General features: G+C 45.8%; 1 protein-coding gene across 3 annotated transcripts in view; it reads right to left on the bottom strand.

Annotated features, from left to right (window-relative positions):
* LOC138663783 (zinc finger protein 605-like) overlaps nucleotides 1–15,238 on the bottom strand; it is a 29,936-nt gene extending 14,698 nt beyond the window's left edge. Inside the window, exons 1-4 of one of the 3 annotated variants that reach the window (XM_069750119.1) lie at nucleotides 15,181–15,238; nucleotides 535–658; nucleotides 226–405; nucleotides 28–151 (exon numbers count right to left, since the gene is read on the bottom strand). In XM_069750119.1, the coding sequence (XP_069606220.1) occupies nucleotides 28–151; nucleotides 226–405; nucleotides 535–636 (406 nt within the window). In that variant the 5' untranslated portion in view covers nucleotides 637–658; nucleotides 15,181–15,238. Of the gene's footprint in view, nucleotides 1–27; nucleotides 152–225; nucleotides 406–534; nucleotides 659–4,117; nucleotides 4,346–4,824; nucleotides 4,872–15,180 lie in introns of those variants that run through there. The other 2 variants (XM_069750117.1, XM_069750118.1) reach the window with 2 other exon arrangements.
* Between the last annotated feature and the right edge of the window lie 625 nt (nucleotides 15,239–15,863).

The raw sequence follows: 15,863 nt of genomic DNA on the forward strand, positions 1-15,863 counted from the left end.
AGGTGTGAGTATTTAGTCCTCTATTACCTGATGATGTGAGGGGCTGGGGAACCTCCATCATGACGTCCTTGTACAGATCTTTGTGTCCTTCTAAATACTCCCACTCCTCCATGGAAAAATAGACGGAGACATCCTGATACCTTATAGGAACCTGACACATACAATGATACCGTCATCCCCAAGATCCCTTCATAGCGTTACTGTATAATGTCCCAGCAGTGTCACCTCTCCAGTCAGCAGCTCAATCATCTTGTAGGTGAGTTCTAGGACCTTCTGGTCATTGATGTCTTCATGTTTCCGAGGGTGTGGTAGAGGCCCCTTGATTGGACTCAGGGTTCTTCCCCATCCCTCAGATACAGGGTCCTGACAGCGCTCACTAGAGGTCTTCTTCACCACTGTGTAATCCTGGTTATGGAGAGACACATTAATAAATCTCACTACAGACATTTCCACAGTCCTCACCTCTCCAGTTCTGTCCATCTGCTATTTCCATACATAAGAATGATGTAATGTGACGTCATCAGAATCTCTCACCTCTCCAGTAAGCTGGAAGACGATCTCTAGGGTGAGGTGTAATATCCTCTCCACCATATTGTCACTGTTCCTTTCCTTAATTGGCTGGTCAATCAGAAACATTTTCTTTGATAGGAAATTTCAACTGAGAGGAATGGGAAGAAAGAAGATGTAACATCATAAAGATCTCGTGTAATAATACAATTATTGGAGATATTGGGGTACATGTTTATGGCCTTATGCTTTTTAGCACAAATATAAAGTATATCGCATATAACATACTGTATCACGTTCATATAGAAATGTAATAAAAGATTATCCAGAACTCACATACTGATTAAGTAACTTTAGCATAGCTCCCAACCATCCCGGATACAATGGGACAGTCCCTATTGTGAGAAGTTTACAGCGCTGAGCCGTAAAAATAATAAAATCACATTTTCCCCTCACAAAAATGTTATTTTAGCTCCAAATTTTGCATTTTCATAAGGGTAACAAAAGAAATTGCTCCACACAATTTGTTTTTCAATTTCTCTTGAGTATGCCGATACCCCATGTGTAGGGAATACTACTTTTCAGGCATAGTGCAAAGCTCAGAAGGGAAGAGGCGCCATATTGGAGTTCAGATTTTGCTGGAATGGTTTGAGGGTGCTGCGTCACATTGGCAGAGCCCTTGAGGTGCCAAAACAACAGAAACCCCCATATGTGAGCTAATTTTACAAACTACACTCCTCAATGAATTCATCTAGGGGTGTAGTGATCATATTAGGCTAGGTTCACATTGCGTTCGCATGTGTTGAACGGGCTGCTGTTAACGCAAGTGCCGATAGGTCATCGCGCTAGCGCAGATAGAGCTAGCAGATGCTCTATCTGCGCTAGCGGTGACGGACCCGGAAACGCTGCAGCCCATGTCCCAGGGTCCGTCACTTAATGACGGCACATCGCTAGCGTTCGCATATTTGTCCAACATAGGACTTAATGGCGGTGTTAACGGACTACGTTACACCGCGTTATGCTGCAGTGTAACGTAGTCCGTCTAACGGACGCCTATAACGTAATGTGAACCCAGCCTTACTGCCACTGAGAGGTGAAGAAAGAATAAATTACATTTTTACCACTAAAATGTTGTTTTAGCCACAAGATTTTAATTTTTCTAAGGGCTAATAGGAAACAAACTGAGGTCCATTTTTTTCTGAGTGCACCTATACCCCTACATGTAAATCAGGAAATATTTTTCAGGCATAGTGCAAAGCTCAGAAGGCAAGGCACGCCAGATTTGACATTATGGTTTGCAGGTGTCATGACCAACTGGGAGAGCCCATGAGGTGCCAGAACCGCAGAACTCCACATAAGGGACCTCATTTTACAAACGACATCTCTCAATGAAATCATCTAGGGGTGCAGTGATCATATTGACATCATGGGTGAGTCACAGAATTTTATACCATTGGGCAGTGAAGACAAAATAACTACATTTTTACCACCAAAATTTTGTTTTAGCCAAAGATTTTACATTTTCACACAAGAAGTGGCTAAAGTTTGATCCAAAATTTGTCCCACAATTTCTACTGAACGTGGCAATACCCCACATGTGACTGTACAGTACTACTTAGCCATATGAAGAGACTCGAGAGGGAAGGAGCGCTATTTGCCTCCTGGAGCGCAGATTTTCCTAGAACAGTTTGCGGACTCCAAACTGTTTGCGGAATCCAAACAGTTTCGCCGGCCACTACAGCACATGGAACCTCTCCCTATCCCATGGGGAACAGGAAAGACACTGGCAAGTGGGAGGTCTTTTTAACCGCTCTGTGTTTCCTGCTCCCCATTATGGCAAAGAGACAAACTCCATATGCCGTCGTGGAAGGTGACTAGAGAAAAACGGGGTGGGATCCCCTGTATTTTCTTTAATCAGCCAGGCAAAACTCAAAGCTGGGGCTGGAGCTCTCAGCAAGGTTGGTTATCAAGAATAGAGGGGTCTCCACGCTGTTATTTAAAATTATTTAAATAAACGTGTGATCCAGTGACCTCAGTGAGATTCCCGCTAGCACCGTGAGTTAGCGGGGATCTCACCGAGGTCACCGTAGTTCAGCCTGGCTGGGAACGCAGCCTCAGTGACCGGAGGTAACCTCGATGACGTCACCGCCGGTCACTGACGCTGCGCTTGCAGCAGCTCATTCCCCAGTGGTTCTCAGCCCAGACAGTCGCATCTTGGCACCCTCCAGGTTGAAAACTATCGCCCAGACATGGATTACCCGACGGACAGGTGAGGGATATGATTGTTTTTTATTTTTGCTTTATTACAGGAGAACGAGGGCTTCAGTGGAATTAGGCGTTAGGGGAGTATAACTGTGTGTTATTTTTAAATAAAAATAGAAAACTGTTTTTGTTTTATTTCTAATAAAGGACTTTATTCTGACTGTTTATTTACCATGTAGTCGCCCATGTAAAAACAAAAATGCCCTGCATTCGCCTCTTACTGGCACAGTTCCAGTGATGTCGGCGCCGGGTCTCATAAGTGACGTTATGCCACGTGAGCCCTGCAATCAATCAGCGCCTGCTATTACGCTGCTGTACTTTCACTACTTTATTTGTCTAAGGTTCGAACTAAGGAAGTGAGAGTGCAGTGGTTTAATAGCTGTTCATGTGGCATAAAGTCACGTGTGACCTGGCGTCAACAATGCTGGAAGAATGACAGCACCGGAGGTGAAGATAGACTGTTATTATTTTACAAGGTGGAATATAGCAATTGAGGAGGGGTTGTCTGATCAGTGGACAACCCCTTTAACTCTACTGCCCAGGATTCAGTTTTGTCTCTCTATACCCAATATCATATCGGATTGTAGAGTGAACCTCAACATTAGAATAAAAAGGCTTGTGTGATTTTTGTTGGCGTAAGACTGTACTGTCTGGCCTCAGCTTCGGCAGTGTCCACCTTTGTGAAGTGGGCATAAAAGTGCAATCAACCAGGTTTTTGCGCTTGCCTCAGGTGCACACTGGTATGGGTGCAGACAGACGGACATACGTTTATCTCATGTGAGAACCGCACTGCAGAGCATGGACTGGCCCAACACCTCTCCTGACCTGAGCGTGACAGTGTGATGTATTTCTATACAGACGCCAGGTCATGAGAGCCGATGGTCAGTCAGAGGATCACAATAGGATTCTTGCAGGAGACGTAAGGCCGTCTGGCTGCCCCCTAAAAGTGAGGTGAGACAAAGCAATTCTATCTGACTCGTTAAAGTCAACAGCCTGTCATGAATTGTGCTATTAACCTTAGGTCCACTCTCTTTTAAGGCCAAAAAGCACACAAAAAATAATCATGTGCTATTGGTTAATTGGGGCAATTAAAGTGGTTATCCAGGACTTTTTTTTTTTAAAGGGGCTAAGAATTTACAGACGATTTGTTGATAACTATTAGGGGTGTGGCCCAAAAACAGCTTCAGCGCGCCACAAACTTGATCACCCTTTCCGTTCCTTAAGAGTTGGGAGGAATGCAGATGTGATATAGTGAAGCTACAGAAAGATGTGAAAGTTCTGGTGGCTCCGACTGTGAATGAACAAAGAATAAATCCACAGGTGTCAACTAGAGATGAGCAGGACTTACAGATGACATAGCACCAGCCCTGGGTGATCAAAAGGTGCGCCGGGGACGCCAGAAAGTTAGAGATATGTGGCCTCCCGTCACCGATCTAGACGCTGGACCGGAGTCCTGCGACTTTATTCGCTCATCTCTAGTCCTGGATAAAGAGGACAGTCACGGATATGGGTCTACCCCCTGCAGTCTCAGGCGTCTGCTGAATTTCCCTCACTGATAGCGCCACGCTGAAAACTCCTCCTGCTGGGGGAGAAAGAAATGGTACATGGGTATGGATTGGAGAAAGAAATGGTACATGGGTATGGATTGTGGGGCTAGGGGTGCACACACCGCATACTTTGCCCCTCTTTCTGTTCTTCAAAAATTGGAAGGTCTGCCTGTAGATCAGTCATCAATATTACCTCGGTTGGGGTCTGTCCGATCGGCTGATATCTGCCCCCGCAGTGGTCAGATGTAAGCAATATATGGAGAGGATTACAGGAGCGCCCTCTATTGCTTAGTGGCCACTGCCGAATACTGCAGGTTATTTCCCATTTGCTTGAAAAAACAGCAAACAATGCAAAAAAGGATACATGAAAGAGTCGTTATTGAAAACTACAACTTGTCCAGCAACAATCAAGCACCTCATACAATTACATCAGAGAAGGAAGAGACTGCTCGTTGCGGAAAAGGTTAACGTCCCCTGCGTCCAATAACAGGGACTCCCAAGCACCTACCTCCAGCTGCAGAGCCGCACACCACATATATGGCTGTTCTGTGCACAGGACCTGTGATGAGGTCACAGGAGGGGAGGAGTGTATATATATATATATATATATATATATATATATATATATATATATATATATATATATATATATATATATATATATATATATATATATAACAGCAGGAGCTTGTTACCCACAGAACTACATCTCCCATCATCCCCCGGGAGCGAGACTACAAACGATGGGAGGATTCGGAAAAGAGGAGGCAAAATGGTGTCAGTCCTGTCAGGAAAGATGAGAGACGCCATTATTGACTGACTGACTGAATATCCGACACTTACCTGACAGAAAAATCTCGAGAATATCCACTGTGTGAGGAAAGAGAACATCCTCCATTTGTCTGAGGCACATGGAGATGGGGAATTGTTCATCTTACCTCAGTCTGACAGAGAATCTTACATTTTCTCACGGGAAAACTTGAGAGAATTTTTCCATTTTTTTCTGAAGAAAAATCTCCCAATACAGAGTAACCAGCTCAAGACTGGGCCACTTTCTCCCATTGCTGACCAGGCACATTCTTTGGTTTTTTATTTGTTTAGATATTTACATTTTTTTTTTACTTTTTATTGCAATGCACGTGGTTTAAATTTTACGCCATTTTTATATTAATTTTTTTATTGGCTGCTATCTGGGGGAAAATGGAAACAAATATAGGAAACTAGATGGTGGCCCGATTCTAACACATCGGGTATTCTAGAATATGTATGACAGAACTTGTTCAGTAATAGCATATAGCACAGCCCATGTAGCATATAGCACAGCCACATAGCATATAGCACAGCCTTGTAGTATATAACACAGCCACATAGCATATAGCACAGCCACGTAGCATATAACAGCCCACGTAGTATATAGCACAGCCATGTATATAGCACAGCCACGTAGTATATAGCACAGCCACATAGCATATAACAGCCCCCATAGCGTATAGCACAGCCAGATAGTATATAACACAGCCACATAGTATATAGCACAACCATGTAGCATATAACAACCATATAGCACAGCCACACAGCATATAATAGCCACATAGTATATAGCACAGCCACGTAGCATATAGCACAGCCATGTAGCATATAGCACAGCCACGTAGTATATAACACACCCCACGTAGCATATAACAGCCCACATAGCATATAGCACAGCCACATAGCATATAGCACAGCCACGTAGCATATAACAGCCCACATAGTATATAGCACAGCCACGTCGCATATAACACAGCCCACGTAGCATAAAGCACAGCCATGTAGGATAGAACAGCCCACGTAGCATATAAACACAGCCCACGTAGTATATAGTACATTCCGTGTAGTATATAGCACAATCCACGTAGTATATAGTACAGTCGACTTAGTATATAGTACAGTCCATGTAGTACATAACACAGTCCACGTAGTATATAGCACAATCCACGTAGTATATAACAGCCCACATAGTATATAGTACAGTCCACGTAGTATATAACACAGCTCACATAGTATATAGCACAGTGCATGTAGTATATAGCACAGCCACGTAGTATATAGCACATGCACAGCCCACGTAATGTATAGCACAGCCATGTATTATATAGCAGCCACGTAGTATATAGCACAGCCCACGTAGTATATAGCACAGTCCACGTAGTATATAGCACAATCCACGTATATAGTAGTCCACGTAGTATATAACAGCCCACGTAGTATATAGCACAGTGCACGTAGTATATAGCACAGGCACAGCCCACGTAGTGTATAGCACAGCCACGTAGTATATAGCAGCAACATAGTATATAGCACAGCCATGCTGCATAGGCAGCATCAATGGTAAAGCCTGTCGCTGATTAGTCGCAGCCGGCCAGGCATGACCAATCAGCGACGCGGGATTTCAGTTACAAACAGACGGAAATGGACCTTAGACAATTATATATATAGATATGTGTCTATTTTTCATATTTTTGGTTAGTTTTTAAGGTTGAAGGTCCATTAAGTTCAACCCATAGCCCATATGTTGATCCAGAGGAAGGCAAAAACCCCATGGGGCAAACATTAAAGTGAACCTGTCACCACGTTTGGCCGATAAGAGATATGGCCATCACCTTTCAGGGCAGAATTCTATAATGCTGTATATCTGCCTCCAACCCGACCTGGAAGAGAGGAATTATTATACTCACCTGTGGGGCGGTCCAGTCCAAGGGGAGTCAATGTTCTTAATCCGGCGCCTCCAATCTTCTTATGATCGCCATCATCCTTCTTGCTTCATGTGGATGATGCGTCCCTTCGTCATCCACACAGTCTCCTCGGCACAACACTCCTGTGCAGGCGTATTTCTCTACCCCGTCGGGGGCAGAGCAAAGTACTGCAGTGCGCATGCTTAGGTGCTCTTTGATGTTTCCCGACACCTGCGCACTGCAGTACTTTACTCTGCTCTCAACAGGGCAGAGAAGTACGCCAGCGCCGGAGCGCGATGCTGAGGAGACGCATCATCCACACAAAGCAAGCAGCAGGGCGGCATCTCAAGAAGATGGGAGGCGCTAGACCAAGACCAGTGGCCCCCATCGGACCAGACCGCCCCACAGGTGAGTATAAGAAAAGTTATTTTTCTTCTCCTGCAGGTCAGGTTGGGGCCTATATACAGCATTATAGAATGCTGTATATCATCCCTGAAAGGTGGCCGTATCTCTTATCGGCCAAACCTGATGACAGGTTCCCTTTAATAGATCCATTTTAGGGGAAAAACTTCCCGACTCCGTATGGCAATCAGACTACAACTCTAGCAAAAATTAAGAGACCACTGCAAAATGTTCAGTTTGTGTTCATGTCTGATTTTTCTCTTAATAGTTATATTTTTGAGTAAAATGTAAATTGTTATTTTATTATATAAACTTCTGACAACATGTCTCCGAATTGCCAAGCAATAAATTTTGTATTCTTTTTCTGAAAAGGAGAAATGGTCCAAATAAAAAAAAAATCCAGTGCTTTCAGACCTCAAATAATGAAAAGAAAACAAGTTCATAATCATTTAGAAACAACAATACTAATGTTTTAACTCAGGAAGAGTTCAGAAATCAATATTTTGTGGAATAACCATGATATTTAATTACAGCCTTCATGCGTCTTGGCAAGTATTTCACCAGTCTTTCGCAATGCTCCTGTTGCAAAAATGTAAGCAGTTCTTTGTTTGATGGCTTGTGACTATCCATCATCCTCTTGATTACATTCCAGAGGTTTTCAATGGGGTTCAGGTCATATTTTAAAAAAGTGAATGTGGCCAAAACTCCGCGAGTTACGTCTGCAGAACGCCGGAATTTTATGCCCAGTGAGAGCCATTTAGAGAATTCAGTGGCTCTCACTAGTGTGCCGCCTTCCATCGTTCACAGCAGGGAGCCGGCTCTTTGTACCAGATCGTTCATGAATGACCCATCACTAGTTTAGGTCCTTCTTGTATTTCCACAGTCTAACTGGTCTTACAGTAAACAATCTGCATCTGTGATTATGATTAAACCTTCTTTCCTCTAGATGTAGAGGATGTCCCTTTGTGCCCTTTGCAAGATTAAGTGTAAAAACATCATATACAGATCTGTGAACTGTCCCTTAATTTACTTGTATATTGTAATAAGATCACACATAAAAGGTGCATACATGGGAGGTGAGTATAAGCTTTATTATTTTATGGGGGCCAAACATTTTGATCAACAAGGGGTTGTCATAGTAGTTGACAACCTTTTTAATCCCTTCAAACCCCAAGCATGTTTTCACCTTCATGACCAGGCCAAATTTTGCAATTTGTACAGGATGACTGTCACACCTGACACATCCGTGACACAGCCTGCCTGCTGAATGTAATTTTTTCCCCCAAAACATACAATATTCAGTATGTAAAATAGGGGGCAGGTCACTGAGGGATCAGTGACCTGTCATAAACCATCAGTGTGAATATCTGAACAGAGCACCACACAAAGCCCCCCCACAGGCCCGCCCCGAGGCACATTAAATGAAAACTACAAATAAAGATTTAACAACAACCACAAGACGGATTTCATCAACCAAGGTATCATTTTAATCAGTATAACAGTGCCAACCTGACACTGAACATAGTCCTGCTGACAGGTTCCCATTAAATGATTAATCATGTGCCTCTATCCATCCACTGACAGCCTACTACAAAGAAATGCAACAAAAGAAATAGCGCTGATACCCAAAAATGTATTAACACTTCAGTTAAGCTCTGTGTCCCATGGTTGCTGTACATACTTCCTGGCTGCATGCTTAGGAAGGCCACACCTGTGCTTCCTGATTCTTAAAGAACCAGTGTGTGCAACCAGTGTGTGCATGTTGCGCTCACGCCCAGACTGGGTGGCGTGAGCGAGGGGATTGTGGCCCCACTGTGCCACAAACCAGACTACCCTGGAAGGGGCGTGACTAAGCAGCTACTTTGGTGTTCACTGGAGCCCCTGTAGGTGAAGTCAGGCTTGTGCGGCAGGTAGCTGCCAGGTACCACTCCAGGGCGGTGTCTGGCTGTGGCAGCTGATCCCACTGAGGGACAAAACACAAGAGACAGGTGCGAGCAAGTACGGATAGGCACGACTGGTACTTTGGCGGGTACGTCTGGCACTCTGGAAGGCAGGGCTGGCACGGCTAGCACTCTGGCAGGCTGGCACTCATGGCAGACAGGCGGGCACGGCTAGCGGGACTGGAAATGGTTCGGGTAGGACAGGAATATAGGCAGGTACGAATAGAGAACAGATAGGAGCCAGTTCAGGCTGGAGGGACAGGAACTGTTAGGAACCAGTTCAGACTGAAGGGATAGGAACTGTTTCAGGAGACACAGGAACACAGGCTGGAATGAGGAGGATAAGGGAGCAGGTAGGAACCAGTTCAGACAAGGACACACAGGGCGCGGACTGTGAGCAGAGCAAAGCCGCACGATGTGGAGAGGAGGACAGAGCCGCAGGAGGCGACATGGGAGTAGAGCAGAACCGCAGGAGGCGGAGCAAAGAGCAGAACCGCAGGAGGCAGAGCAATCAGCAGAACCGCAGGAGGCGGGGCAAAGAGCAGAGCCGCAGGAGGCAGAGCAAAGAGCAGAACTGCAGGAAGTGGAGCAAAGGGCAGAACCACTGGAGGCGGAGCAAAGAGCAGAGCCGCAGGAGGCGGAGAAAAGAGCAGAAGGAGTAAACACAAGGAAACACACAGAGGAATAGGAAAGGCTACAGACAGGGATACAAATGGACACAGGTATAGGACTAAGTTCAGACAGTCTGGAACGGGACAAGGCACAGAAAACAAGGATTCAGACCAGGGTACAAAGCCCCACTGGTGGCTGAAACAAGAGACACAGGTACAGGCCAGGGTACGAAGCCCCGCTGGGTGGCTGAAACAAGAGACACAGGTACAGGCAAGGGTACGAAGCCCCCCTGGGTGGCTGACACGAGAGATAAAGCAAAACACTTACTGAGCAAATACGTTGCTCAGGCATCCCCCTAGGAGTGGGAATGCCTTAAGTACCAGATGCTTCTTGGCAATTGGCAGGGGACACCTTAGGAAGGTCACTATAAGAAACAGGAAGTGCCGGGGCCATCGCCCTAAGCATACAGCCAGGAGGTATGCAACAAGCAAGGACATGAGGCCCAGGGCATGGAGCTGGCAAAGGACAGAACTCACAGCATGGGCCGGAGTGGTAAGAGGGGAGATGGGAAGCCATGCAGTGATGCCGGCAGGGATGTTACAGTGCATTTCTAATGTTTCCCCAGCCTATTGCTGAGAGGCACTGGGTCCTTAAAGCACCTCCACCTGTTCGGAGGTGCCTGAGCAACATTCTCTTTCACTATGTTTTTGCAATTCCTGAGTTGCCAGGTCCTGTCCTTGTTTCTGCCACCCTGATGGCTGAGTACCCAGGCCTGAACCTATTTGTACCTGTATCTGGATCTTTCACTTTACCTCTTGTCAAAAAACTGCAGTGTTTGAACCTGTTCCTATCACTATCCTGCCGTTCCAATACTATAATAGTTAGGTCCATATATATTTGGACAGAGACAAAATTTTTCTAATTTTGGTTATAGACATTACCACAATGAATTTTAAACAAAACAATTCTGATGCAGTTGAAGTTCAGACTTTCAGCTTTCATTCGAGGGTATACACATTAAAATTGGATGAAGGGCTTAGGAGTTTCAGCTCCTTAACATGTGCCACCCTGTTTTTAAAGGGACCAAAATTAATTGGACAATTGAATCCAAAGCTATTTCATGGAAAGGTGTGGGCAATCCCTTCGTTATGTAATTCTCGATTAAACAGATAAAAGGCCTGGAGTTGATTTGAGGTGTGGTGCTTGCATTTGGAAGATTTTGCTGTGAAGTAAACATGCGGTCAAAAGAGCTCTCCATGCAGGTGAAACAAGCCATCCTTAAGCTGTGAAAACAAAAGAAAACCATCCCGAGAAATTGCTACAATATTAGGAGTGGCAAAATCTACAATTTGGTACATCCTGAGAAAGAAAGAAAGCACTGGTGAACTCATCAATGCAAAAAGTCCTGGGCGCCCACGGAAGACAACAGTGGTAGATGATCACATAATAATCTCCATGGTGAAGAGAAACCCCTTCACAACAGCCAACCAAGTGACCAACACTCTCCAGGAGGTCGGCGTATCAATATTCTAATCTACCATAAAGAGAAGACTGCATGAAAGTAAATACAGAGGGTTCACTGCACGGTGCAAGCAACTCACAAGATTCAAGAATAAAAAGGCTAGACTAGACTTTGCTAAAAAACATCTAAAAAAGCCAGCAAAGTTCCGGAAGAACTTTCTTTGGACAGATGAAACCAAGATCAACCTCTACCAGAATGATGGAAAGAGAAAAGTATGGCAAAGCGTGGTACAGCTCATGATCCAAAGCATACCACATCATCTGTAAAACACGGCGGAGGCAGTGTGATAGCTTGGGCATGCATGGCTGCCAGTGGCACTGGGTCACTGGTGTTTATTGATGATGTGACACAGGACAGAAGCAGCCGAATGAATTATGAGGTATTCAGAGACTTACTGTGTGCTCAGATTCAGCCAAATGCAGCCAAATGGATTGGTCGTCGTTTCATACTACAGATGGACAATGACCCAAAACATAAAGCCAAAGCAACCCAGGAGTTTATTAAAGCAAAGAAGTGGAATATTCTTGAATGGCCAAGTCAGTCACCTGATCTCAACCCAATTGAGCATGCATTTCACTTGTTAAAGACTACACTTCAGACAGAAAGGCCCACAAACAAACAGCAACTGAAAACCACCGCAGTGAAGGCCTGGCAGAGCATCAAAAAGGAGGAAACACAGTGTCTGGTGATGTCCATGAGTTCAAGACTTCAGGCAGTCATTGCCAACAAACGGTTTTCAACCAAGTACTAAAAATGAACATTTTATTTAAAATTATTGAATCTGTCCAATTACTTTTGGTCCCTTTAAAAACAGGGTGGCACATGTTAAGGAGCTGAAACTCCTAAACCCTTCATCCAATTTTAATGTGGATACCCTCAAATGAAAGCTGGAAGTCTGAACTTCAACTGCATCTGAATTGTTTTGTTTAAAATTCATTGTGGTAATGTCTATAACCAAAATTAGAAAAATGTTGTCTCTGTCCAAATATATATGGACCTAACTGTATGTGCTGTAACATGATTGCATCAGTAATATCCATGTAATTATTTTATTTGGTGCTATAAATGTATTCAGAAAAAAAAATTCTCACAAAATGGGGCCGGCCGCTCCTGTGAAGTACTATCTATCAGCTACTATAGAACACAGGAATCAATTTCAGAAGTCCAAAAAAACAATAGGTGCAGAGGCGTAGCTAGGGTTTCGGTTCAGGGGGGGCGAAACTTCTGAGTGGGCCCCTAACCAGGTAACCTTGATTACAACTGGGTGACGCACCCTAATGCCGGAGGAGAACCTCAGCAGATGACCGCGCTGTTACTGAAGATAATCACAGTGCAGAGAAGCACAGCGCCGGGGACAGACACCGGAATGTAAGTATGTAGTGTTTTTTTTTTTAACTTTTACGCTGGTAACCAGGGTAAACATCGGGTTACTAAGCGCGGCCCTGCGCTTAGTAACCCGATGTTTACCGTGGTTACCAGTGAAGACATAAAGTTCTGGACTTTCTGCTCTGACCAACGATGGCACAGCAGGATCCTGATCGCTGCTGCCTGTCAAACTCAATGATGTCGCTATCCAGGACGCTGCAACGTCACGGATCGCTAGCGATATCGTTCAGTGTGAAGGTACCTTTACAGCTAAATCTAATGGTCACTACTCCCTTCTGGTTCTCCTGGATCTCTCTGAGGCATTTGACACTGGGGACCACCAGTTCCTCCTCACTATGCTCAGCTCCATCGCCCTGAAGGACACCATAATCTCCTGGTTCTCCTCCTACATATTTGACAGCTTATTCACTGTATCTTTTCCCAACTCTTATTCCTCTAACCTTCCCTTTACTATTGGGGGTTCCTCGGGGCTCAGTCCTAGGCCCCCTCCTCTTTTCTCTATACGCTGCCTCTATTGGACAAACCATTAGCAGATTTGGATTCCAGTATCATCTCTATTATGATGACACCCAATAATACACCTCTTCTCCTTACATCGTCCTCACATTAATGCAAAATACCAGTGCTTCTCTGCCTGCTGTCTCTAACACCATTACCGAGACTAAATCTCTCCAAAACAGAACTTCCCATATTCCCTCCCTCTACTACCCTACCTATAACCAATATTGTAATGCCTTGGGTGGTTTACTTGTAACTCCCATGCAGCACGCTCAGTGTCTTTGGGTCATATTATATTTCCTATATTCAATCACTCACTTAGGCTAGGGTCACATTGCGTTAGGGCAATCCGTTAAGCGCATAGCGCTAGCGGATTGCGCTAACGCAATGTTTCTCCAGGGTCCGCGTTCGCCGTCCCCGCTAGCGCAGATTCCCGATCTGCGCTAGCGAGGGATGGACCTTGGATGCTCCTCGGACGCTGCCAGCAGCGTCCGAGGTCCGTCACAAAAGAACGGCACATCGCTAGCGCGTGCCGAAAATGGCATACGCTAGCGATGCGCTATAGGCACAAATCACATTGCTGTCAATGGGTGCGCTAACGGACCCGTTGCACGGCGTTAATTGCAACATTTTCGCCGTGCAACGCAGTCCGTTAGCGTTAACCCATTAACGCAATGTGAACCTAGCCTTACTAATGTTACCTGCATCTAAAAAGAATTTCCAGAATCTGACCTTTTCTCGCCTTTGAAACTAAAAAATAAAAGTCGTTCTTATTCACTCTTGACTGGACTACTGCAACGCTCTACAGATCTCCCTCCAACCAAACATTCTCCTCTTCAATCCATCCTGAATGCAGCAGCGAGGATTGGATTTCTATTCAGTCTCTTCACCAATGCCCCTACCCTGTGCCAGTCATTACACTGGTTGCCCATCCGCTGGAAATTACAATACAAGCTTATCTCTCTCTCCACAATTCTGCAGCACCCTACATCTCCTCCCTCATCCCCATCTATCACCCTACCTGCTCCTTCTATTCTGGAACTGATCCAAGAAAGAGGCTGGTTTCACATTTGCGGATGGAGGTGCTGCGGAGGGCTGCGTACGTCCTCCGTGAAGCTCCGCTCACCGCCGCAACTCCTCAGGTCAGTTGCGCCTACGTCGGCATGCGTACCCTATCTTTACCATTAGGTACGCAGGCCATGCCGATGTATGCGGATGCCATACACTAGTGTGACGCCGGCCTAAGGGTATGTGCACACTTTGCTGATTTTGCTGCGGATCAGCAGCACTTTTCCATGCGGTGTACAGTACCATGTAAACTTATGGAAAACCAAATCCGCTATGCACATGCTGTGGAAAATACCGTGTGGAAATGCTGCGGTTTATTTTCCGCAGCATGTCAATTCTTTGTGCGGATTCCGCAGCCCTTACACCTGTTTCATAATAAGAAACCACAAGTGTAAAACCGCAGGCGAAATCCGCACAAAATCCGCAGTAAATCTGCAGTTAATACGCAGGGCATTTTACCTGCAGATTTTTCAGGATCCACGAGGAAAAATCCGCAAACGAATCCGCAACGTGTACACATACCCTCATAGTGATGGCCGGAGTGGACATGATGGCGCGTTCTACCTATTGTGCCCCCTATTCCTTATAGATTGTAGTGTTGAGCAGGAACCGCGCTGCTCCTGTAACCAGTGAGCTACAAGTTACTATGTAGTGTACAAGGCCCCGATTATTGTACAGTGCTGAGGTATATGCTGGCGCCATAGAAATACAGTCATTATTACCTCCACCTGCAGAGCCCCACACCACATATATGGCTGTTCTGTGCACACAGGACCTGTGATGAGGTCACAGGAGGGGAGGAGTCAGGGGTCACATGATCTGGGGCCTCAGCGTATGCAGGACTGTGCTGTGCTGGTTGTCTTGGTGCTGGATGAGGGGAAGTTTATGTGTGGGGTCAGGAGGAGTTTACAGTGTGGATGTAGCAGAGCAGAGTGTGTATGAGGTGTACGGAGCAGAGCCGTGTGTACGAGGTGTACGGAGCGGAGCCATGTGTGTACGAGGTGCACGGAGCGGAGCCGTGTGTGTACGAGGTGTACGGAGCGGAGCCGCGTGTACGAGGTGTATGGAGCAGGGCCGCATGTGTACGAGGTGTACGGAGCGGAGCCATAGATGTAGGGAGCGGAGCCGTGTGTGTACGAGGTGTACGGAGCGGAGCCGTGTGTGTACGAGGTGTACGGAGCGGAGCCGCGTGTACGAGGTGTATGGAGCAGGGCCGCATGTGTACGAGGTGTACGGAGCGGAGCCATAGATGTAGGGAGCGGAGCCGTGTGTGTACGAGGTGTACGGAGCGGAGCCGCGTGTGTATGGAGAAGAGCCATGTGTACGAGGTGTATGGAGCAGGGCCGCGTGTGTGCGAGGTGTACGGAGCGGAGCCGCGTGTGTACGAGGTGTACGGAGCCGTGCG

The sequence above is a fragment of the Ranitomeya imitator genome, chromosome 2 (assembly GCF_032444005.1).
Source record: "Ranitomeya imitator isolate aRanImi1 chromosome 2, aRanImi1.pri, whole genome shotgun sequence".
NCBI classification, from domain to species: Eukaryota; Metazoa; Chordata; class Amphibia; order Anura; family Dendrobatidae; genus Ranitomeya; species Ranitomeya imitator.